Raw genomic sequence first — 27,322 nt, forward strand, 5'->3', positions numbered from 1 at the left:
GTAGTTTGTTATTGGCGCCGATTATAGCCGATGCCCGTCGACAATTTAGATATGACAGATTATCAAATTTGGCAAATCGGATTTATTTGCCCAAAATGGAATCTGTACCAAGTCCCCTTCTTACTTAAAAAACACCAAAGTTAAGCCAATTCCGATCATTCTATGACAGCTATAGGATATAGTCGGACGATCCTTATGTTATATGGCAGATATCCAATCAGTTATATGGCAGCTATAGGATATAGTCAACCTATCCCGGCCGTTTGTATGTGTATGTATGTGTCGTTGAACTCGAAAGCTTTAAATCAGAGCGACTAGTTTCAGTAGAAACAGATAGACAGACAGTCGGACAGACAGACAGACGGACATGCTCATATCCACTCAGGAGGTGATCCTGATCAAGAATATCTATATTCTATAGAATTCTATTCTATAAAATTGTTGAATTCAACAAGGACGATGAAATTTCTTAAGGGGGGCGAGATGATACAACCAGTATACCTTGCCATACCTATCAAATCATCACATTCCAGAGCCTACTGCGGGTTTAATACAAATAGGTTAGATACAAACCCTTTCCCATGGTATTATGCGTGGCAGCCAGACATAAACGAAGACATAAAACATTCATACGCCTTTATTGAAGACTGTAGAAATAAAAATCAAACCCCATCCAAATTCATAAAAAAAGTGCTCATCTTGGGAACCTACATGTAAGCATAAAACTCTGACCAATCAAAATTATTCAACCAAAGTCCATCTATGTTGCTAGCATCGCTTTCACTGATAAAAGCCATAGTTTTTCGTATATTAAATCTGTTTGTAATCTGTGATCATTCCAAAAGGATACCTTAAGGAATCTTAATTTTAATTGTTGTATTTAAATCGGGAATTAAGAAACTTTGTAGGGTATATACATAACTCATTCACCTCCTTCACTGCTTTTCGCATTTTTAACACAAATTAAATTAAATTCTACATTGGTATAAAAATAAAAACATATATAGTATATTAGTATCATACCGCAACAGTTTGGAAATTTTTGGCACTCTTCTGAATATGTACTAGTTTGAAAAATTTGTTCATCACTGCATAACTTCTTCAGTTCGGTTATACTAGAAATTATCATTAGATTATGCAACAAACAATAAAGCGGATGAAAATCCAATAAAATGTTTGTTACCTTGTTGAGACTGATAACCTGCTGCCATTCGTTCACAAGGTAAATTATTATTCCGAATGAATAAAATGTGACAGTTTTCATATAGCAGTTTTGTAGATCCGTAAAACGAAGCGATATTAATATATTTATACTAAGGACACATATACCAATCCCAGAAATGACATAGCACTATTAAAATAAACGATTACACTTTTTTTTCAATTCTTAAAAATTTGTTTATGTTTCATGTTTATACTTACAAAATATTTCACTATCCATTAGTGCATCCCATTGAAAAAAAAGAATGGAAATATTCAATGGGATTAGACCAAGCATAGAAGAAAGTGAATCATATATGAAAAAGGCCAATATAAGAACGCTTATTCGCATCCCTGCACATAATTCTGTATTGTAAGGACGACTACTCTTATTTAAGTTGATAAACAGAAGGGGAAATGTCCAGATAAAGCAAAAACAGAAGTTTATTGAAGTAGCTAAAACCAAATTAATACTATTGACATTGTTTTGAGCAATTGGACCTTGAACAGTAGAAAACTGCAACAGCTCCATTTTAACAATAATTTTTGTATCAGGACCCACAAATCCACTTTAAAAATTATAATTAAGTGAAATGAGTATATTGGTTTTGTTTTTCCGGAAACTTACAAAGCAAGAGAATTCATTAAATGGGCAAGACCATTTGGTACAATATATTTTCGTTTGTCATTGAATAAAATTGCAACTTTCTTTTCTGTAAATATGACACCTGTTAAAATATTTATATCTGAAAGCATTCTGTGATCAACCATATAATGGCGAATATATTCATAAATATCCAAATCTGCTCCAACCTCCTTAGCTCCTTGCATAATATATTGTCGACCAGCTGCAAGTAGTTGACGACTTAAAGCATTTTGTTGAAAAAACATTATTCCATTGCTGGGATGAGGAATAGGAAAAGCTGCATTTTGTTCAAACCGTTTATAGTCATATTGACACAGAATATATAGAATCCAAATAAATACCAATGTGGATACAAAGCTTTTGAAGATAAATAAAAAATAATTTCTTAAATCTATGATGAATCTCTGGCGGAACACATAAACTAAGTACAAAAATCTTGCGCTATGATTTTCGATCGACTTCGTTTCGGTGATGAGAAAACTAAGCTTTGGTCCTAGTCTTTGCATATTTGGATGATCCAAAGAGAGCAAGTTTATTAGTAATATGCCAAGGCTACATTCCAAAAGGTGAATGCTGTATATATTAAGGATTCCTTTGTGGTTAGGCAAGTCTTCGATTAAGCTAATGAGTTCATAAAGGTTTTTATATTGAATAAGAAAAATGGCAGAATCTCCGAATTTAGATTCAATTTCAATACTAGCAATATATCTTGTTAAAAATAATTTCAGTTTCCAGAAGTCACAATTTTCGTTTGCATAAAATATCTGGAACAAATCGATAATTTATTAAAGCGTAGAAATTGGAGTTTATATAAAGCAAAATTAAAAAAAAACAAGAGAGGAAAGCTAACTTCGGGCGGAGCCGAAGTTGATATACCCTTGCAGTTCAGTCGCAGTCCGCTAGGTGGCGCCACGCATTTTAAATTATTAGATATATAGCGGATCGTATATAGTCGGCCGATCCCTATAAAATTTGGCATATTTAATTATGCTGCCCAAACAGTAATCTGTACCAAGTCCCAGCTTTCTAACTTAAAACCTTAACACCAAAGTTATGCCAATTCCGATCCTTGTATTACAGCTATAGGATATAGTCGGCCGATCCTTATGATCCTTATGGAAAAAAAGCATGTGTGCAAAGTTTCAACTCGATAGCTCCAAAACTGAGAGACTAGTTTGCGTAGAAACCGACAGACAGACGGACAGACAGACAGACGGACAGACGAACATGCTCATATCGACTCAGGAGGTGATCCTGATCAAGAATATATATACTTTATAGGGTCGGAGATGTCTCCTTCACTCCGTTGCACACTTTTGACCAAAATTTGTGAGGGTACGAATATGATTTTTTTTACGAAAATAAACTGAAGATAAACTCTAAAGGTAAACAAACCGAAGTCGATAGTTAGTAGACGATAGTTAGTAGTCGAATAAAAATAAGTCGATAACAGATCGCTGTTACAGCCCTTTAAAGCTGTTAAGGGAAACAATCAGGCAACCCCGTCTATCTGGCAATTTTGACAACCGAATTTCTGCTTGATTGGCTTGTTCTTTCCGATCAAAACGCCAAAGTGAAAAGTTGTATATAACGCATAATAAATAATGAATATCACCAACGTCGAAATTGGGATAGTACCGAACACGGTACACCAGTGAGACTGAGAGCAGCAGCCGAACGTTGGCTGTGGATGAGCCCAGCCGTTCACCGCTGCACGTGGGTTGTGGCGAAAAGACTCCAGGTGAGCCGACTAATATGTCGCTAAGTAGAGTAATAATAAAAGTGTTCTAGGAAGTGGTAGCAAAAACATTTTGGCATCATGCATCAAAACTCCATAATTTAATTCCCATTTAACCTGATCACCCCAAAACATCCAGCGTTCTCGTCTACAGGCCTGCGGACTTCGAGGGATGCTTGCGTGAGTAAACATTGTGACTTGATCATGTATCAGTGCCTCTATAGAAAAACGTATGAATAGTCAGTCCATATCCAAATGATTGGGTAGACGTTCTACCTTAACTCCTACTTTACATACATACATATAATTCTTTACATTCCAATTTGTTAATTAAGCTATATTAAACTCATTTTGTAGAATTAGGACCAATTAGGAGTAAGGGTTTAGGTTAAGCATGAGTCTGAAGAAGAAGCAATTATGTTTTTGTATTGAAGTTTGTTCGCTGATCGATTTCAATGTAGATGGGTAAGGGCAGCAGCAATTCGTTGTTGATTCTTTACAGGTAGGGCGGGCAAAGCAGAAGAACTTCACCACCTTAGTTCTTCCAACAGCAAGGTTTCCTGTCTCGACTTCGTATCCTTCCAGAGGACTGTATCCCCTTTTCTAACTCTGTCTTCAAATTTTTATTGTGTGGCGGTGATGCTGATTAGGAAGTAACCGACCCCCTTTCGTCTTCCCTAAGATAGGCCGTTCCCGTAGGCAGAGTATGCAACCAGTCGGTATCCACTACACCGTGTTCGTCACAAATTATAATACCCTCTGCAAGGGTATAAAAACAAGAACGTAAAGCTAACTTCGGTCGGAGCCGAAGTTGATATACCCTTGCAGTTAAGGTTGTGCCATTTCCGATCGTTCATTCATGTGGCGGTTATAGGATATAGTCGGCCGATCCTTAGGAAATTCAGCAAATCGCATTATTTTGCCCAAAATAGAATCTGTACCAAGTCCCATCCTTCTAACTTAAAAAACACCAAAGTTATGCCAATTCCGATCAATCAGTTATAAGGCAGCTAAAGAATTTAGTCGACCGATACCGGCCGTTCCGACTTATATACTACCTGCAAGGAAAAGAAGTGTGCAAAGTTTCAACTCGATAGCTCTAAAACTGAGAGATTAGTTTGCGTAGAAACCGACAGACAGACAGACAGACAGACAGACGGACAGACGGACAGACGGACATACTTATATCGACTCAGGAGGTGATCCTGATCAAGAATATATATACTTTATAGGGTCGGATATGTTTTCTTCACTGCGTTGCACACTTTTGACCAAAATTATAATACCCTCTGTAAGGGCATAACATGAAAGGAAAGCTAACTTCGGGCGGAGCCGAAGTTGATATACCCTTGCAGTTTAGGTTGTGCCATTTCCGATCGTTTAGTTATATGGCGGCTATCGGATATAGTCGGCCGATCCTGATGAAATTTGGCAGAACAAATAAGATTGGAATTGGCAAATCTGATTATTTTGTACCCAAAATGGAATCTGTACCAAGTCCCATCTTTCTAGCTTAAAAAACACCAAAGTTATGCCAATTCCGTTCTTTCAATAACAGCTATAGGATATAGTCGGCTGATCCTTATGAAATTTTATTCATAAAATATTTTGGACAAATATACCTTGTGTGGAAAGTCCCAGCCTAACTCTAACATAAAAAACACCAAAGTTATGGCATTTCGGATCAGTCAGTTGTATGGCAGCTATAGGATATAGTCGGCCGATCCTAATGAAATTTGGCATATCGAATTATTTTGCCCAAAGAGGCATTGAAAATCCCATCCTTCTAACTTGAAAAACATCGAAGTTATGGCATTTCCGATCATTCAGTTATATGGCAGCTATAGGATATAGTCGACCGATCCCGGCCGTTCCGACTTATATGTTGCCTGCAAAGGAAAGAAGGGTGTGTGCAAAGTTTCAACTCGATAGCTTTAAAACTGAGAGACTAGTTTGCGTAGAAACGGTCAGACGGACAGACGGACATGCTCATATCGTCTCAGAAGGTGATCCTGATCAAATATATATACTTTATATTGTCGGAGATGTCTCCTCCACTGCGTTGCACACTTTTGACCAAAAGTAAACACCTTAAATGTCAAGTACTAGATAATATTAATAAACGCTAAGTCAATCGAGGCTTCCGAGAATTATACGTCAGACACTATTCTGCTCATAATGATCATAAGTCTGATCACGATGCTAGTTAGAAGGTGCAGACCAAACGAAACCGCCCCGAAAACGACAAAAGCACCGGCGGATCTACTACATTGCGAACGATGACGACCGCGTTTAAGGGGGGATAGTCCAGCCACAAGCACATAAGTTCTTAATAACAACTGCAAAAGAGCTTACATAACCGCATTGAGTACACCGTGCACCGGATGCAATATGATGCCGTGGCACCAATAAGGGTCACACGGATCGAAAGACACGTGCGCTGAGTAAGCATTGATTATATTTGCAATCGTGGGAAAGCCAAAAGAAAGAAAACACCCAAATATTTGGCAAAGCTCACTGCACTTAATGGCAAGTGCATCCACCAACAACACAATGCACTTGCATTGACCAATTAGCAATGAAGATATGGACTTAAGCTACAGCAACAACATCAGCTACCAATGACATCGAGCGACGCCAGCAGCAACCGCGACCGAGATCGCGGCAGCGATGGAGCAACGCATAGGTGTAATTATTAATTATAAGAATCACAATTGTCAGTTCTAATCCGATACTCAAATAAACAAAACGTGAAAAAGATTAATTTCTTTTTTTTAAAGAATATTAATAAAATATTTTTAACTGGCGCCCGAGCAGGGACCTCCGCGAAGGGATACAAGTTCCGAATCTCGTTCAGATCGGTAAAAAAATCCCGACGTTCGGCTATATCTTCAATTAATTAAGAAAACGCCAAACACCGCGATTCGGAAGTGCAAAAGTGCCGTTAAAAAAGAAACGCTACAACGCACTCCTAAAGAAATTGTACCTAGCGGAAAAACCAGGCTCCAATTTTTATCGCCGTGATCCCTTCAGTATCCGTTCAGAGGGAACGTGATCCAGGTATAGAGGAGGCTCCATAAGAAACCTTGAGTAAAATAAACACGAACAAAAAATTAATAGTTCAAATCGAAAATAAGAGGAAAACCTCATCAAGTCATTAAACAAAAAAAAAAAAATTTAAAAGTATAATATTAAAAAGGATATAAAAATTAAGTTTAAGGAAATCCCAATGAAATCATACAAATTAATAACATATGCTCCAATTGAAACCTTAAGAAGATCTAAACTAGAATTTTTAGAAAAATTAAATATAATTCGCTTGACATCCAGTCAATTAACCCTCATAAGACCATTAACGATCATCCATTAGAAACCTCTTTAAAATGACTGAACAGGACTTGGTGGATAGGATGGGAAATCTTGCAGGACATTCGTCCTCTGTAAGGACGAGTTTGAAACTACTGACGGAAAAAGACATTGAAGAGAAAATTAGAGACATACTTCAAGAGAACCTAGCTGGGTTGGTAAAGGAAGTTATTAATCCAAACAAGGACTTTTCAAACTTTTCAGACCAAATAATTAAAAGGGAACTAGCCCACAATATTGGCGAGTTAGATAAATTACCGGACATAGTGCGGACACTTAGAGACTTTTCCAGAAACAAGACCGAATATTCGTCTTGGAAGAAAAGTGTAGAAAGGGTTTTAAAAATTTATGACAGTAAAAAGGGGTCCCCAAAATATTACGGCATAATATTAGCAATTAGGAACAAAATCGTCGGTCAAGCAGATGCTGTCCTCGAGTCCTATAACACACCTTTGGACTGGGAGGCAATATCGAAGTGTCACACACTTGTGAACACTTTGCTGATAGGAGAGACCTAAAGACACTAGAATATCAGTTGTATGCACTTAACCAAGGCAGCAACTCGATAGTTGAATTCTATCAAGCCGTATACCAACAACTTTCTCTGATTTTGAACCGAATTGGAAATCTCGAAGCATCTCAGGAAACTATACAGGCACTAACAGCACTGTATAGAGAGAAAGCACTGGATACATTTGTAAGAGGCCTGAACGGCAATCTTTCTCAACTTCTGGCTATTAAAGGGCCCCACGACTTAAGACATGCATTACATCTTTGCAACCTAATAGAGAATCAGAACACTAGGAATGGCCAAACACAAAAAAACATTTACCCCAGAAGAGATAACTTAGTACCCACTAGAGGGTATCCACCACAAGCCCTACCCCGAATGACCAAAACAAATTTTCAACCAAATCTGTACTATTACCCAAGCCAAGAAAAAAAACCTTCAATCCCACCAAGGATATTTGAACCCAGACCCCAACCAAAGCCAACACCCATGGACGTAGACCAGTCTATTCGTTCACGCCACGTTAACTATATGAATAGACCTCAGGACAATTTTGTAGGGAAACGACCCCTGAGCAACACAAATGTTCAAAATACTAATAAAATACAAAGCCAGTTCAATAAACAACCAGAGGTAGATGAGGAACAAGAATATTTTCAGTCATCGGAAGAGAATGGAATAAACGAGCTGGATGAAGAAGCTTCATGGCAAGCGGAATCCGAACAACAGAAATCCATTGATATGTCAGAATTATATTTTTTAGAATAAACCGTTCCTCCTTACCCTATTTTAAGGTAACTATCGGGAACGGCAAAACTCTGAAATTCTTAATTGACACCGGCTCAAATCAAAATTACATTCAAGCAAAACTAGTACCAAGCCCTAAAACTCAATAGTAACAACTTTACAGTAAATTCAGTAGGAGGGAATAATGAAATAAAACAACATACAATAGTTAAACTTCCCAACATATCAGATACCCCACAAAAATTCTTTTTATTAGATACACTGAAAACCTTCCATGGAATTCTAGGTAACGACACTATGAAAAAACTAGGGGGAATAATAGATGTTAAAAATTGATATTCTGCTGTTGGAAAATAATAGGAAAATTAAAATCCATCAATTAGAGGCACAAGCCGTAAACAAGATCGGACCAACAGACGAACATGTGACAGAAACTCAAAGAGAAATAATCAAAAAATTTATCGACACCCATAAAAACCTATTCGCCGATCCTGAAACGAAACTAACTTACACTACCAGAGTTGTAGGTGAAATTAGGACTTACTCCGATACCCCTGTCTACGCAAAGCACTACCCATACCCGGCATCGCTTTGGCAAGAAGTAGAACAACAAATTCAAGAAATGCTGCAGGATGGCATTATTAAACCCTCACGGTCACCCTATAATGCACCAGTTTGGGTAGTCCCGAAAAAAATCGACACTAATGAAAAACAAAAATACAGGCTAGTTATTGATTATAGAAAGCTCAATGAGGTAACAATATCCGATCGGTACCCCATTCCTGAAATAGGCGAAATAATCGCACAATTAGGAAGCAACAGATTCTTCTCAGTACTAGACTTAAAAAGTGGATTTCATCAAATACCACTTAAAGAGTCAGACATGGAAAAAACTGCATTCGCAGTGAATGGAGGCAAATACGAATTTACCAGATTACCATTTGGATTAAAAAATTCACCAGCCATATTTCAAAGAGCTTTAGATGACATTTTGCGAGAACACATAGGAAAAATCTGTTATGTGTACGTTGATGAAATCATCGTCTTCAGCAAAACAGAAAACGATCATGCTAAAAACTTGAACAAAGTGTTTCTAACATTACAAAAAGCCAATATGAGGATACAAATCGACAAATGCCACTTTTTCAAAAAAGAAGTTGATTTTCTGGGATACACGATTTCAGAAGAGGGAGTTAAAACCAACATCGAAAAAATCAAGACAATTAAAAACTCCCCAATACCTAAAACACTAAAGGAACTTCGATCATTTTTAGGAATGACAAGCTATTATAGGAGATTTATTAAAGATTATGCGAAGATTGCCACCTCTTTAACTGCCCTCTTAAGGGGAGAAGAAGGACGCGTATCCAAATATAAGTCAAGCAGAATAGCTATTAACCTAGACAAAGAAGCAACGGGTGCATTCGAAAAACTTAAAAACACACTTATATCTAGGGATGTAACATTAGCGTACCCAGACTTCACGAAGGAATTCCAATTAACCACAGACGCATCAAATTTTGCCATAGGAGCCGTTTTAGAACAGAACCATAGACCAATAACATTCATATCCCGTACCCTCTCGAAAACCGAGGAAAATTACGCAACGAACGAAAGGGAAATGTTAGCCATCGTATGGGCTCTCCAAAGCTTAAGACATTATCTGTACGGATATTCGAAAGTGACAATTTATACAGACCACCAACCTCTGACCTTTTCAAATAGTGCAAATAACCACAATGCCAAGCTAAAACGCTGGAGGGACATTATTGGTGAATACAGCCCAGAAATTAAATACAAGCCCGGTGTAGCTAACGTAGTAGCAGACGCCCTATCCAGAGCCCGACCAGAAGTTAATTCAATCCATTCAGACTCTACAATCCACAGCGACGAAAGTTCCTCACATAATCTAATATTCTCAGTAGAAGCCCCGATCAACGCATTTAAAAACCAAATTTTTTTATTAAAAGAAAACACTGATGCGTATAACTTCGAAATTCCATTTCCAACTTTTCATCGCCATATAATAAAAAAGATTTCTTACACAGAACAGGAAATCATTAATATACTCCGAGCCCGATTAGATCCCAGAATTGTCAATGGTATCTACACTTCAGAAGAAATAATGGGAAAAATTCAAACTATTTATCCTAAGCACTTCAAGTCATACAAAGTTAGGTTTACTAGTAATCAAGTCGAAGATGTACCATCAGAAACAATCCAGAATCAGATCATTACATTAGAGCACAAAAGGGCACACAGAGACGCAAACGAAAACAAAATACAAATTCTTAAAAAATACTTCTTCCCACAAGCTCAAAAGAAAATTCAGGCAATAGTCCAATCCTGTCAAACATGTAGAGAATCCAAATACTATAGACACCCATCAAAAGGGGCAATCCAACCAACTCCCATCCCTAAGTACCCAGGAGAAATCATCCACATAGACATTTATATTACAGAAAAAAATAATATTCTAACTGGTCTCGACAAGCTCTCAAAATACGCCCAAATCAAGATATTAAACTCAAGGGCCTCTGAGGACATTAAAGCTCCTTTGAGAGAAATGCTGATAGCATTCGGCATGCCCAAGTGGGTAGTAATGGAATTTTTTTTTTTGCATTTTCTTAAAGTATACACATTTAGAAATGTGTCCACAAAATTTTGAAATGATCCGGTGAAAATACACTGAGCTACACATGTTGAAAGGGAGGGGCCTCCGGTAAGTGTAATGGTGAGTTGAAACTTTAAACACGTTTTTCTCAAAACTACGTTTTTGAAGTCGGTGACCACTTTTACTCGAAAACTAGTGACCCGATTGTCTTGAAATTTAGCATGCTCTTTTATTACATAATAATCTAGTACTTAATCGAAGGATTGATTTTTTTATGCAAAACTTTTTTTTTTACAGCTGAAAAACTACCGCTTTTTTTAACGAAAAAGATTTTTCAACTTTGAAAGGTCAAATATTTTTTTTTTTTAATATCCTTCGATTAAGTAATAGATAAACTTTTAATAAATGTAAATCCGTTCCATTTTTTGATTTCAAACGATCCAGATTTTCACAGTGTTGGACGGACCTCACTTCGACGGGGCATAACTTTGAAACCCCTAAATGTTTTCTATTTTTTTTTTGTGCATCTGTTTAGGAACTATCGATACATAGTTTTTAAATTAGCACATTTTGTCATCCTTATATTTTCTCTTCCTATTAGCTTTAAAATCCAAAACATGTATACATACACACATATCTTTAAGTTCCACAAATGGAAGATCTGTAACTTTACTTTAGTACCAATTAGACAGCGAAACTGACAAGAACATAATACTCTACAGTCTACTGCTCATTCGTGTGTTTGGTTGGGGATCATCGTTTGGTCCTTCGCAACCGGATTTGTTTTATAGTTTTCTGTGCATTGGTTCTCATTTGTAATTGTTTCTCGGCATGCAGCAATTAAAAGCACTGATAAAAGGACACGCCAGACTCAAGGCCAATATCACATGGAGCTTGGCTTGGGCTAAGGACGCGCTGCATTCGAACGCCACACGGGCTGAGGTGTCTTCGCGGCTGGAGCATTTCAACACAACATGGAAAGACTTCAATAGATTTGGTGATGAAATAGCTATGCTAGACGTAGATGGCTATGTGAATCCGGAGAATGACAACATATTCTACGTGGAAAAGTACTTAAATGCACATGCATTACTTTCGGCGATGTTAGGTACAAGTCCTAGTCCATCAATTGTGAATAGTGAAAACGGCAGCGGCGTGATTCAAAACAACGACGCAATAATAAGTTTGCTACAACAACAACAACAACTCTTTGAACATTTGGCAGCAAATCGAGCCACTGCAAACTTGTCGAGACCTAATGGAGGAGACGTCAACGCGGCGAATTCAGGTAGTGCTCAAATGGTAGGGGCATCCGCTCAAAGCGAATTGCCGAAAATTCAAACTAAACGGTTCACTGGCAATTATTTAGAGTGGCCAGCTATCAAAGATATTTATGAGAGCACAATTCATAACAAGGCGAATTTGACAAATACGCACAAATTTTATAATTTGAAATCTCTTCTTATCGACGAGGCTGCGAATTTGGTACGACATTGGAGTAGGTTATGGAGCTGCCAATAACAACAAGGTCGGATACAGCAACATTGCGGAAGGTGTCAGACGGCGCCAATGAAATAGTGCTAGGTCTGGATCCCATAGAGGAAACAGGACGAGACTGTTGGATCATCTACTTGACGCTGGAGAAGCTGGATGCAGACACTCGACGCAGGTGGATCGAGCGCAGTGTGGAGTCAGACTCACCCACACTGGAGGAATTCTTCAAATTTTTGGATGCACGTTGCGAGGAACTGGAGCTCAGCAAGCGTGAAACAAACGGAGGGAAGACTACAGCCTCAATCGGTAACAAGACAAGGAAGGCCACACATTCGTTGGTTGTACTCGAAGGAGACGAGTGCAGCAAATGCCATTCTACAGAGCATCGTCTGTATGGATGCCAACAATTCATGGATATGTCAGCAGGACATGGGTTCAGAAAATGCAAATCTACGTTCAAGTGCAGACAATGTAAAGGTCATCATTAACTGTTGCACCTGCAACGCACGTGCACAAATGCCTCAATTGACATTCTTTTGGGCAGCGAACATGTTTGGAGTGTTATAACTGGGAGAAAGATCTACGACAACAAAGGTGCTCATGATTATATATATATTTTCATAAATTTTCGGATGGGTAATTACATCACTGTTTTCATCACGCGCATGCAACGCTATGGCACTTACAACGACAATCGACATAGATGCTTATTTCAGATGGTTCTGGGAACTGGAGAGCATACAACGCAAATCAGAAGTCCAACCTGAAGACGAGGAGAAAAACTTTCTTGCAACACACATTCGAGACGAACAAGGCAAGTACATCGTGGAACTGCCGTTTAAAGTATCCGAAACACAATTCGCAGATACACTTTGCGCTGCAGAGGTTCAAATCAGTTGAACGACGTTTGGCACAAAATCAACAATTACGTAACGACTACGTGAAGTTCATGAGGGAATACCAGGAGCTAGAACATACGCCAGAAACCTCACCGAGTGAAATTCCAAAGGGTTAGAATTTCTATTTGCCACATCATCCCGTATTGGGTCGGAAACTTAGAGTGGTTTTCGACGGCTCAAATCAAGACGCCAAAGCCATGGTCGGACCAAGTATTCAACGAGACTTTTTTTCTGTGTGCTTGCGATTCCGTATGTACAAATACGTCATTTCAGCGAACATAGTCAAGATGTTCCGTCAAATCTGGGTGAGCGAAAAACATAGAGACTATCGGAGAATCGTATGGAGAGAAGATCCGTCAGATCCTACCAAGCACTTGCAACTATGCACGGTTACGTATGAAACATCATGCGCACCATTTCTACCAGTCCGAGTGCTAGAACAACTAGATGCTTACCATAAGCACGAGTTTTCGAATGCAGCAAAAATCGTGTTGGAAGATTGCTATGTCGACGACGTTCTCACTGGAGCAAATAGTGAGAATGAGCTGCAACGCAACAGGGACGAACTGGTCCAACTGATGTCCTGTGCTAACCTGGAGCTCGGGAAATGGGTATCGAATACCAAATTCATCGAATCGGAGGATAACACGGATTCCTCACAATCATCAGTCAAAGTGGAAAGGGCTGCATTGGCACACTGGAGAGGACATTGTCATACAATGTAAGCCTATCGAAAGACCCTAGCTGCACCAAGCGGTAAGTGTTGTCGGATGTCTCACGCATATTCGACCCTCTCTGTCTATTGGCACCAATCGTAGTTCAATTCAAAATACTATTTGTTGTTGAATGTTGAATTTGAATTGGGACGACGAACTACCGAACAAACTAGTAGATAACAAGCTTAAATGGCGAGCTGATCTAGACAACCTACACAAGCTCCAGATACCACGCTTAGTTAAAAGCTATACGCAGAAAATCGAACTGCACGGATTTTCATATGCATCCACCAAGACGTACTTAGCGGTGGTATACAGCCGAGTGGTTAACGACGATGAAACTATACCATTCGGTCGCCATACTTGCAGCAAAAACAAGAGTGACACTTTAAAGCTGCAATCTTTGCCGCGCCTAGAACTATGTGGCGCAATTCTACTAAGTCAACTTCTGCAATCCATAAAAGCTGGATTCAAAATCGAACCCAGCGGATTGCGCATCCCGTGGCTTGGGAGTAGCCTAGCTCATCGACTTCCAATTATGGTGGAAGGGTCCTTCATGGCTGAGGGACAAGGATCAATTCTTGGTAAAATTGAACAATACTCACAACTGTATTTCTATTTCAGACAAACGCATACAAGGCGAAGTCAAAATTAACTGCCTAGCTGTGCAGACGACTGTCACGACGGACAGCCCATTGGATAAGCTTCTCAATCGTATATCATCTTGGCTGAAGCTTATACACACACTTGCTTACGTTTTGCGCTTCATTCATCGCATGAAGCACCCATCTTTGAAACAAAAATCGAATTCTCTAACATTCGATGAGATCAAGGCAGCAAGGATTCGATGGCTGCACCACGCTCAAGCTGGTTTTCAACAGGAGTTCCAGTTATTACGCGGAAACAAGGCTCTAGGGAACCAATCTCAATTGGTCAAGCTCTCACCAATCATCGACAAGGACAACCTGCTGAGAGTGGGTGGACGAATCCAACATTCACAGTTGTCAGCAGAGGCGAATCATCCTATTCTGCTTCCAAAGAATCATCGAATAACTTATGATGAGCGATCAGCTTTTTGATAGCGACCGAATTAAAGACGAGATTCAATTGTTTATATTTAATTTATTGAGCTAATTCCGCACAATAAAACAAATAGCGGCCCGTCAATAACAACTCTTCAACTACAACAAGAAGAAGAACAGACAGTCCGCAATATGAGACACTATAACCGCCTCTAGGTTCGCACAATATGTGGTTAGTCGAGACTTCACACACACATTAACGGAGGATCCATCCGTAGCAAACTCAGTGCCGCCGAGACCGGCGACCGCTACACAGCTTTTGGTGCGACGAAGCTGAAGTTGACTTGCCAGCCGCGATGAGATAAGGTGAACTTGTGAACCAGAGTCCAATAACACCCTGCAAGGCAGGAAGGCACCTGATCGACCACGGATGAGGATATTGGCGGTTGGCAGAAGCACTTCAGTAGGGCGATCCTGCGTCAAGACCGTGTTGATTGACTGGGACGGTGGGGTAGCAACGGCAACACCAACGGCGGAACCCAAGCTTCGTAGTGGTGGGGAATTGTTTGAGCTGGGCAGCTGCCCGCAATGGTGCAACAAAGCATGATGTCGGCGATTGCACTTTGGGCAACGGGCAGCTGAACATCCGCGTGCAAAATGACCATCCTCCAAACATACAAAGCAGCGGGTCAGCCGTCGCACTTCGTCGTACCGTTGACTAAGTGGCAAGGCAATGAAGCTTGGACATGTAGGAAGCGGGTGCGCCAAAACACCACACAGGGCGCATAGAGCTGGACGGGCGTTGATAATCATGCATGACGATCGGTTATTCGAAGATCTCCCTCGGCCCACTTGGTTAGATGGTGGATACGCAGCCAAAGAAAAGTCGACGCATTCAAGAGTCCGGCACCTTTGCTCCAAGAATCGTGCCATGGACTCCCAAGACGGAAGGCTGTCGTTGTTTCCGGCGAGAGTGTCTTCCCACTTGGCTCTTGTGGCCGGATCCAACTTCTGAAGGACAATCTGGATGAGCAAGCATCCTTGGATCTCGGCAGCTGATCCGGAACTCATGAGGGCCCGCATATGCCCATTGAACCGATCCGACAGCTCCCGCAACGTAGCAACAGAACCTGGCTCGACCACACGAAGCTGCAGGATCTCGTTGATGTGAGACTGGAAAATTAATCGCCTATTACTAAACCGATTGCGCAATAGGTCAAGAGCCACATCGTAGTTCGCGCCAGTAATTTCCAGCGCTCTCACCGTCTCCAAGGCTGACTCGCGCAGGCATGAAATGAGCCACCGGAGCTTTTCCATATTTGTTAGATGCGGATGGCTGTCAATCGTGGCCTTGAACAGGGCGAAGAAATCCGGCCAGTCAACATAGCCGCCGCTAAATGTTGGCATCGGCAACGCTGGTAAGGAGGGGGCTGGCTTGTATGGCATGGGTGAGACACCGTCACCGTCGAGAAGTGTGGAGTGGGCAGCAATTCTAATGGAGTGCTTGGCAACCTCCACCTGAATGTCCACCTGCACATCAGTCGCCAGCTGCGAGAATCTCCAATAAAGGTCACTCCCGATCTCGCTGAAGTTAAGCTCCTCCAACTCTTCTTGCAGCGCGGTGAACCGCTCACGCAAACGCTTCTCCACTGACTCCAGCGCCACAATGGTGCCATCCTCATTCCGCGCTGCAGCCTTCACCTTATGATGCAGCGCCTCCATCTCCTGGCAGGTCACCTCTGCTCTTCTCCGCAGCATCCTTTCCCGGCTTGCGGCAGCAGATCCAATAGTTCCACATTCAGACTCCATCCCGCAAATCTCCAGCGCGTGTGAATTAAATCGAAAACCAAGAGATGTTTGTTATTTTTTTTTTTTATTTATGAGGTTTTCGTACCGCAGTTTTTTCAGTTTCTCGGGCAATTAAACTGATTGAACTTCGGGCGCGATCACGTCGGGGTCACCAATGCTGAGCGATCAGCTTTTTGATAGCGACCGAATTAAAGACGAGATTCAATTGTTTATATTTAATTTATTGAGCTAATTCCGCACAATAAAACAAATAGCGGCCCGTCAATAACAACTCTTCAACTACAACAAGAAGAAGAACAGCTTTGGCGCAGAAGCTCTTCCAAAGCTCCCAAAAGCGCATGCGCTACAAAAATGACAACAAAGTGCATGCGAATCTGGGAGTCAAAAGAGAAGATTAAATGCCGCTGCAGATGAACAAATTATCAATATTCTAATTAGCCTATCTGGTGGCTGCTTAGCCCAACAACTTATCTGATCGTTGAACATGAGCATCGTTTCAATTGGCATCCTGGAGTCTCATCTCTCTTCGTCATGGTTTGACAAAGGTATTGGATTTTCGGCGCACAAAATTTAATACGCAAAATCACGCACAACTGCCTGGCAAGCTTTCGGCAAAGGTACAACACAATGCATCAACGTATGGCAGATCTACCGAGCGATCGTATCACGCAAGAACTTCCATTTGTAAACACCGGATGTGACTACGCAGGACCCATTCTTCTGAAGGACGCGAAGGTGCGTAAACCACGGCAAGGGCTACATATGCCTATTCGTTTGTATGGTCACTTCGGCGATCCATCTAGAACTCGCCACGGACCTATCCACAGAAACATTTCTGGCGGCGTTGCGACGATTTTTCTCGATACGAGGCAAATGCAACCACCAAGATCACATCGGGAACACCCTTGCAGACGAAGGGATGCAATGGAAATTCATCCCACCACGTGCTCCGCATTGGGGAGGAAAATGGAAATCAGCAGTTTGATGCGTAAAACTGCATCTTCGACGAGCCTTTTTAATTGGTTACACTTCGAGTGCCGGACCCTGTAATCGGAAACACCAAACTGACATATGAACAAATGCGCACTTTGCTTACACAAATTAGTGCTGTCGTCAACTCACGACCCCTATGCTACAGATACAGATACAGATGACAGCTATCTATCACCAGCCCATTTTCTCATCGGAAGACCATTCACGACAATACCGGAGGCGGATCTTGGCCACATTCCTGTTGGCCGACTGGGATACTGGCAGAGTATCCAATCGATGTACCAAGGCTTCTGGAAACAATGGCACCAGGAATATCTGACAAGTCTACAGCAACGTCCTAAGTGGACCTCGACAACCCCTAACATTTCGATCGGCAGCGTTGTGCTCGTCAAGGAGTCCAACACACCACCAGCATCATGGCATCTAGCGAAGGTGATCGACACTTCTCAAGGAAAGGTTCGAGCAGTCAGGGTCAAGAGGAGAAGTGACCCGGCCAATAACCAAAATTGCGAAACTATCCAGTTCAGAAACCGTGCTTCAGGGTGGCCCGGCATGTTTAGGAACTATCGATACATAGTTTATAAGTTGTCATTGTCATCCTTATATTTTCTCTACCTATTAGCTTTAAAATCCAAAACATGTATACATACACTCATATCTTCAAGTTCCACAAATGGAAGATCTGTAACTTTAGAACCAATTAGACAGCGAAACTGACAAGAACATAAAAACTATACAGTCTACTGCTCATTCGTGTCTTTGGTTGGGGATCAGCATCATTTTCGCTTTGTTAAAACAATGGTACCATCAAAGCAAACGTATATAGTTAAATGAAAGCAATGTCAAACTATATATGCCGACTAGTGTATACTTGATCAGGATCACCTCCTGAGTCGATATGAGCATGTCAGTCTGTCCATCTGTTCGTCTGTCCGACAGTCTGTCGGTTCGTTTCTACGCAAACTAGTCTCTCAGTTTTAAAGATATTGAGTTGAAACTTTGCACACATTCTTCTTTTATTTGCAGGGAGTATATAAAACGGAACAGCTGGACTCGGTCGACTATCATATATCCTATAGCTGCCATATAACTGGTTGATCGAAAATGCCATAATTGTGGTAATTTTAAAGTTAGAGGGCTGGGACTCTCCACACATGTTAGAGTTGGCCAACATGCAAAATTTCATAAGGATCGGAGACTTTATCCTGTAACTCTCATAAAACGATCGAAATTGGCATTACTTCGGTGCTTTTGAAGTTGGAATAATGGGACTTGGTACAGATTCCATTTTTGGCAAAGTAACCTGATTTGCCAAATTGTATAAGGATCGGCCGACTATATCCTACAGCTGTCAAATAACTGAACGATCGGAATTTGCATGACTTTCATGTTTTTTAAGCTAGAAAGATGGGACTTTCTACGGATTCTATTTTGATCAGCCAACTATTTACAATCCGATATTTATAAATTATAAGCTGTTAGGCCAAGCAGCCACCATCAAAACCATTTAAAATAATAAAAATACGTTTAGTTGTAGCGGATTGTTATCAGCATTTATTCTGGTCTATCTGTTGTGAGGAGATAAAATCTTCCACGCCATTTGTTTATATATATTTTTTTCCCCTATGTCTATGGCGACGAATCTTTTACTTAGCTCCGTTATATTAGGAACGTGGATCGGCGTTTTCGATTAATGTGGCACTATTTAGTTTCTCAATAACTGGCTGGCGGGAAAATGCTTCTGCGACCACATTAAGTTTACCATTTCGGTAGCTGATTATGTAGTCGTACTGTTGCAGTTCGCAAACCCTTCTCACAATTTTCCCAAGCGGGCTCTCGATGTTGTTTAGTCATTTCTGCAAAATTTGATACTTGATCACGTCGAACTGATAACCCTCCATGTAGGGTCCTGCCTAATCGCACTAATACTATGGCTTCCTTCTAATTTGTCGAGTTTTTCTTTTTTTGCCTCAATCAAAATGCAAATCTGGGTATGGCAGCTCGGGATCTTTTGCTAGCCACAACTTGAGTGTTTCAAACGCCTCCTGGTACTTGAAACCAGGAGATTTCATTCCTATTTCGTCCCTTTTCGGATGAAATCATGGCTTCGCAATTGACTTTCTCTCTTTATCTTAAAGCGGACGGACGTTTTTTTTTTTATGCGCACTGCGTTTTTATAAAATCACTGTGGACGGAAGTCCACGAGGTGACGACCTGCATGCCTAGGCGTGCGCGAGGAAACTCTATATATAGCCGAAGAATTAAAAATTTTCTGTAGGCAACCGATCTAAATGAATGATATACCAATCGAAAGGTATTGTTTCAATTAGATAATTTTTGTCGAAACATATTCAAAAAGTCAGGAGGTGATCCTGATCAAGAATATATATACTTTATAGGGTCGGATATGTCTTCTTCACTGCGTTGCACACTTTTGACCAAAATTATAATACCCTCTGCAAGGGCATAACATGAAAGGAAAGCTAACTTCGGGCGAAGCCGAAGTTGATATACCCTTGCAGTTGTGCCATTTCCGATCGTTCAGTTATATGGCGGCTATTGGATATAGTTGGCCGATCCCTATGAAATTTGGCCAATAAGATTTTTTTGGAATCAAAATGGAATCTGCACCAAATCCCATCTTTCTAACTTAAAAAACACCAAAGTTATGCCAATTCCGATCGTTCTATGACAGCTATAGGATATAGTCGGCCCATCCTTATGAAAGTTTGTACATAAGATATTTTCAAATATTTCAAAAATAAAATCCAAATAAAAAAGGGCTTGTAAAGTAAAACATAAACATTGGCTCAACTAGGATTAGAACTCAGGCCCTCCGTGTTAGGAACGACGACGCTCTCCACTCGGCTAACCTCGAACTTTGTTGCTTGATGGCAACTTTTGATGTAATTCTGCTTTGTGTTTCAGTGTCTCATGTCTTAATGAGAAGAATGCAAAATTTTATGAGTAGAACGCTTTATATGCATATGCCTCCACTGAGCATATAATGCATGTAAATAAATGCAGCCACCACCGTTTTGCATAAAAAATATTCTTGTTCGGCACGTGACTGATTTTTTTTTTGTTTTTCTTGCACGTGCCGAACAAGAATATTTGTTATATGCAATTTTGTACACCTATATAGCATATTTTCATCACTAAAATTGATATCAGATATTTTGGGTTTCGCATGCAGGTTCATCACCGGTACTTTACCTCGTCAAGAGGTTTTTTTATATGATCTTTAATAAGCTTACTTTAAACATTCGGTGTTTATTCCTATACACATTTTTAAACACAACATTTTTCATTTTATTATCCGTATCGCTTTGCGTGTATTTGGACGTAAAATAATAATTTGATTCATTTTCCTTCCACACATAGCCCTGCTCTGCTTCTTCATCTTTTACAGTGATGCTTCTATTCTCGCTCAATAGATTTTCTTATCTCTATTCTTTGCATTTTACACAAACCGTTCTCTTTGATCTCCCCTTTTTGTTTTCCTGGTACAGTGGTTCAAGGTTCCTCAATAATAAACAAAAATAATATTAAAAAAATTAATTAATTAATTACGATAATCTCCTCTTCCCAGCCTACCATCCACTGTTGGCTTTGTGAAAACGATTCGATGGTGATGGTTGTCGTGCTGTTCAGGTCGAAATGAGATCGTTCATGAGGCAGACTAAAAGTGGATTCAAGGAGTTGTTTAGCGGTTTTCGTAAAATGAATGACCAACTCTGTGCGCTCGATACACAGTTTAGTAGTCTTCAAATACTAAATGAGTCTCCAAAGCGTAAGAAATCCTCTTTTAGTGATGTGCTTGTGGCAAATAATCGTTAGCCTACTCAGATCGGAACACATTTTTGTTACCCAGCTTGCTCATGATACTTCTGAGATTGATATCTCGGCTTACATTAAAGCCAAAACAAAAGCCGACATAAAGGTGATGGATATTAAAAAAAATTAAATGCGCATACACCAGGCACACGGCATCTTTTAAAATACGTGTGCCCTTGCAGATGTTTAAGACGATTTGTTCCGCCAGCTCCGAAGTTTTTTTTTTGCTAGTAGGTCACCAATTTTACATGTGATAGAACTCTGCGAAAGGGAGGTGGATTGTTAATTTCTGTAGACTCCAAATTCACTTCTGAAGTGGTAAAATCACAAGAGTTTGGTGACATTGAATTTCTTCGCATCAAAATCACTTTTTCCAATTAATCTTTGTATGTTACCTGCTCTTACATACCACCTTCTTCCGAACCGCCAACATACTGGCATGTCCGCTATTCGTTTGGTTTTTGATTGTCTTTCGGATGGTGACCAGCTGATAGCTCTGGGTGACTTTAATATCCCAGAACTCATGTGGTCAAATGTTGAAAATTTACCGTCTTTACAGCTTAACTCCATCCACGACTTCCCTGCGGGCATGTCTCTCGAAAAAATTATCCGCGTTAGAAATTCTTTAGGTCGGCTATTGGACTTATGTTTCGTTTCTAATCCTAATGGACTACCTCTTTCCAGAACTTTGCCTCTTTCTAAACCTGAGGATCCATATCATCCCACTCTTGAGGTTTTAATCGAAAAAAATAGCTTAACCCTAAGTCTACACCTAAATCTCATAAAGTTCGTTTGTTCCGTAAGGCTGACTTTATGAAATTAAATAAGTTAATTTCGGAATTTGATTGATCTGATGTACTGCATGCGAGGAAATGAACATCGCATTAAAACAATTTTATTACACCTTAAATATATACACATTCCATTTTGGGCAACCTAATCCGATCTGCCAAATTTTATAAGGATCGGCCCGAAGTTAGCTTTCCTTTCTTCTTTTATTTTAGTCTGTACACATACATTTCAAAAAATATATGTACTAAAAAAAATGACGGTCAACGCAATTACATGGCCTAAATGATTCAATTATAGTAACATTTGATCATACTCTTTTCTTAGGTGTACCGCGGAAAATGTAGGTGATGGAACCTATGTTTGTACTTTACGTTGTATCAGGGGAGCCTGAAGGTTATGGAGCAGGTGAAATTAAGCGTGAAGATTTTTTCTTTCGGCCTGTGTTATTATACCCTTTCAGAGGGTATTATGATTTTAGTTAAAAATGTGCAACGCAATGAAGGCCGACCCTATAAAGTATATATATTATTGATCAGGATCACCTTCTGAGTCGATATGAGCAAACTATACGCAAACTAGTCTCTCAGTTTCACAGCTATCGTGTTGAAACTTTGCACATATCCTTCTTTTCCTGGCAGGCAGTCGGAACGGCCGGGATCGGTCGACTATATCCTATAGCTGTCATATAACTGATTGATCGGAAATGCCATAAGTTTGATTTTTTTAAAGTTAGATGGTTGGGACTTTCTACACATGTTATATTTGGCCAACATATCTTATCTACAAAATTTCACAAGGATCGGCCGGCTATATCCTATATATCATAAAACGATGAAAATTATAGCATATATATTTTTCATAGAACGATGAATTGGCATAACTTTGGTGTTTCTTAAGTTAAAAAGCTGGGTGATACCGATTCCATTTTGGGCAAAATAATCCGATTTGCCAAATTTCATAAGGATCGGCCGACTATATCCTATAGCTGCCATATAACTGAACGATCGGAATTGGCATAACTTTGGGGTTTTTTGAGCTAGAATGATGGAACTGTCTACGGATTCCATTTTGGGCAATATAATCCCATCTGTCAAATTTCATAAGCATCGGCCGACTATATCTTATAGACACCATATAACTGAACGATCGGTAATGGAACAACCTTAACTGCAAGGGTTTATCAACTTCGGCTCCGCCCTAAGTTAGCTTTCCATTCTTGTTTTTTATTTATTATTATTACTTTTAAATTATTTTTATTTCAATATTTAAGTGTCTTGAAGCACTGTACCAGGGAAACGAAAAAGAGATTAAAGAGAGCTTTTATTGTGGGTAAGTAAAACTATAAAGAATAGAGATAAGATTCTCTGTTGAGCGACAGTAGATGTAACACAGAAAAATACAAAAAAGCAGAGTTATGCTTGGAAGAATGTTAATAAATATATTATTTAGTCTCCAAATATACCCGTCTAAGATACGTCTTTTCATTCAGCCCAAATATACACACGCAAAGCGATTCGGATATTTGAATTATATCAAAATGTTGTATATAATTATAAGTAAACCACCGTGGTTGTTTTAAGTTATCCAATATGAAATTTAATAAAAACGCGTCTTTTCGCTTTAAGAAAATAGAGGAAGCTCATATGTCTATATGGATTCAGGAGGTGATCCTGTTCAAGATTATATATACTTTTATAATAGGGTCGGAAGTAGGTTTACCGTGTTGCACAATTACGACCAAAGTGATAATACCACCGAAGTAAAAGAGCATGATGAAGTTTTTTTCCGGTTATTTTAAGGAATTAATTTAGAGATAATTTTTTAGATAAATTAAGTAACAAGTCCATAAATTAATTGCTTACCTGAGTATATGATTAAAGCTTGTCTTTATAATATCATTATATTTAAGTGCACCTAAAATGTAGCAGTGTGTGCTTAGTATAGCAGGATTATTACTATTTCAGTTTCATTTTCAGCAGGATTTCAGCATCCACGGATTTCAGCATCCATTTTTGTAAAATATAATCCTGTTATTTATTAAACTTTGAATTTTTTTGATTGTCACTTTAATGGCAGCGTTTTTTATTAAATTGATTTATATTCTTGTGAAAAAATTGTTTAGTAACAAGGACTCTTTTTTAAATGAAATTTATATCAATAATTTAGTTTAAGGATATGAATAAGATTTTTTATGTACTGAATGAGAAGAAATTTGAAGATAGGCAGTGCTTACTGATGGCTGAGATATTGAATAGGAATAAAAGTTGTGCCTATACTCGTGAAGTATTTTTAGAACTTGCGACATGGAATATATATGACTGGACAACCAAAAGCATACATTCGGAAGGCTTATATACCTACAAAATAATTAACTTTTGAAAACGGGAAATAAAAAAAAAAATTCTTACGCACTTTATAATGGCATGTGGAAAAATGGTGTCTATAAGATCGCAAACTTTCAAGTATTTTAATTTGTCTGAAGTATCTTTGCCTATACCAGATGAAATATTACTTCCACTATTTGTCGAATCCAACAATAAAAGTGGATCAAGTTCTTCTTGTTTCATAGGTTTCGGAACATTTTCCAAATGAAAATAACTAAAATTTTCAGGCTCCTTAATATATATTCTGGTTTCAATGACGTAATAAGAAGAATAAAAATTCGGTTGTAAATGCTGACGTTCACCAAAAGCAGCCAAGCCAAGTCGACTAATAGCAGCTATTTGCAGAGACAAGGAAGACGATTCAGTATCCGAGCATGTATAAATAACAGAATGACCGCGACTACACAATTCTTGAATTAAATAATGAATAGTATTTTGATTAATCACATCAAGGTACGAAAAAGGGTCATCTACTAAAATAAGATTAGAATTGCTCATTAAGGCTATTGCAATACTTAAAAGTTTTTTTATTCCACGACTACAGGTAACAGCTAAACTAAATCGGTGACTAAATAAATTGAAAGCTTTACATAATTCCAATGCTTCACTTTTTAAGCTCATTCCGTAGAAGCGGCGAATTCTGAGCAATATATAAATAGTTTCAAGAATGGTTAATGATTCGATAATGTCTGCCTCTTGTGAGCAATAGCCAATGAAGATGTGAGCTTTAGGATTATTATACGGAGTTTGTCCCTTATTTGAGGAGCTTACGTGACCTGAGCTAGGACGTAAAATTCCTAAAATTGACTTAAGCAGGACCGATTTTCCAGACCCATTACCTCCAAAAATACTAAGTACTTGAAAGCTAAAAAAAAAGCATTAAAAAAAACATGTTTAAATATTATATGTAAATAATAAACTTCGGGCGAAACCGAAGTTGATATACCCTTGCAGTATATTGTTAAAAGTTTACCGATGCTTGTGAGAATTTTATTATAAAATTAATTTCTTGAGATCAATATATCCCAAAACTTCTAGCTTGTGTAACTTCCGATCATTCAGTTATACGGGAGCTATGGAAGCTTTAGTCTGCCGATCTATATAAATTTTGGTAGATCTAGGCAGTTGGTTCAAAATAAAATTCATATAAAAGTGCTTCTAACTTCTAAGTCCTTCTAGCTTTAAAAACACCAAAGATGTGTAATTTACGATCGTTCAGTTATATGGCAGCTACAGTATTTACTCGGCCGTTCCTTATGAAATTTGGTAGATCGTATTAGTTTTCCAAAAATAAAATTTTTATAAAGTCCCAAGCTTCTATCTTAAAAGACACCATAGGATATCACCGCACCTATTGAATATAGTGGACAGATTTCAGGCCTTTTATTCCTGGCAAAGAATGTTATTTGCAAAGTTTGATGGACCACGCTTTAAAACTATGATACTAGTTCGTGTAGAAACAGACTGACATACTTATGTCGACTCGGGAGCCGATCTGGATTTATAATATTAGGTTGTTTAGTTATGACATACCGGTTTTTACATTCAAATTTTGCGCTTCGCTTGTGAAATCAAATATAATCGTATCTGGCAAACCTGTATATCGTTTGAAAGGTATTGGTAACACTTTTAAAACCTTTGACATATAGTTTGTTTACATGAGCTTCCACGTTAAAAAATTACAATCGATTGAAATGTAGTTCATAAGAAATTCGGGTAATTTTGAAATTTTATTTCGCACAGGGAAAAACTGCTGCAGAATCTCGCAGACAGATTATTGCTGTCTTAGGAGATAACAAACTTTCGATTCAAACTGCCGAACAGTTTACAGTGGTTTAGGCGATTCCGAAGTGACAATTTTTATACCGAAACACCCAAGCCTTCCGGACGACCAATGACAAATTGGAAATAGTGGATCGAGATCCTCATATAACTATTAGAACCATCGCAGAGGTGCTGCAACTAACCACGGAAACCGTCTATAGGCATTTAAAGTCGAAAAACTTAACAAAAAAGGTCGATGTATGGGTGCCTCATGAGTTATCCCAAAAAAACCTATTCGACCGTGTATCAATATGCGAATCTTTGTTGCACCGTAATAAACTCGACTCATTTCTGGATCTATTAGTCACTGGTGATGAAAAATGGATCATATATAACAACATAAAGCGTAAAAGGTCTCAAACGGTGGCAAAGCCAGGAATGACGGCTCAGAAGGTGTTGCTGAGGGTATGGTGGGATATTAGAGGAATTATCCATTATGAAGTGTTGCCCTAAGGTCAATCCATCAATTCTGACCTCTACTGTGAACAACTGGATCGATTGAAGATTACATCGTAAGGGCGTTGTGTTCCATTATAACAACGCCAGGCCCCATACATCTTTTGTGATGCGCCACAAGCTACGGGAGCTTGGTTGGGAAGTGTTTATGCATCCACCTTATAGTCCTTACATTGCCCCAAGCGATTCCCATCTGTTTGAATGGCCATGCAGAAGTTGATATACCCTTGCAGTTGTGCCATTTCCGATCGTTCAGTTATATGGCGGCTATTGG

At 39.2% G+C, this 27,322-nt stretch overlaps 1 protein-coding gene across 1 annotated transcript; it reads right to left on the minus strand.

Annotated features, from left to right (window-relative positions):
* Nucleotides 1–881: 881 nt before the first annotated feature.
* On the minus strand, nt 882–25,629 carry LOC26515412. Its single transcript, XM_032456114.2, has 6 exons — nt 24,797–25,629; nt 24,247–24,741; nt 1,829–2,610; nt 1,423–1,769; nt 1,184–1,351; nt 882–1,115 (listed from the first exon to the last, which is right to left on the minus strand). The coding sequence occupies exons 3-5, from the start codon at nt 2,350–2,352 to the stop codon at nt 1,314–1,316; spliced, it is 909 nt and encodes a 302-aa protein (XP_032312005.1). The 5' UTR covers nt 2,353–2,610; nt 24,247–24,741; nt 24,797–25,629; the 3' UTR covers nt 882–1,115; nt 1,184–1,313.
* Nucleotides 25,630–27,322: the final 1,693 nt, after the last annotated feature.

This window comes from Drosophila ananassae, chromosome XR, assembly GCF_017639315.1.
Source record: "Drosophila ananassae strain 14024-0371.13 chromosome XR, ASM1763931v2, whole genome shotgun sequence".
Lineage (NCBI taxonomy): Eukaryota > Metazoa > Arthropoda > Insecta > Diptera > Drosophilidae > Drosophila > Drosophila ananassae.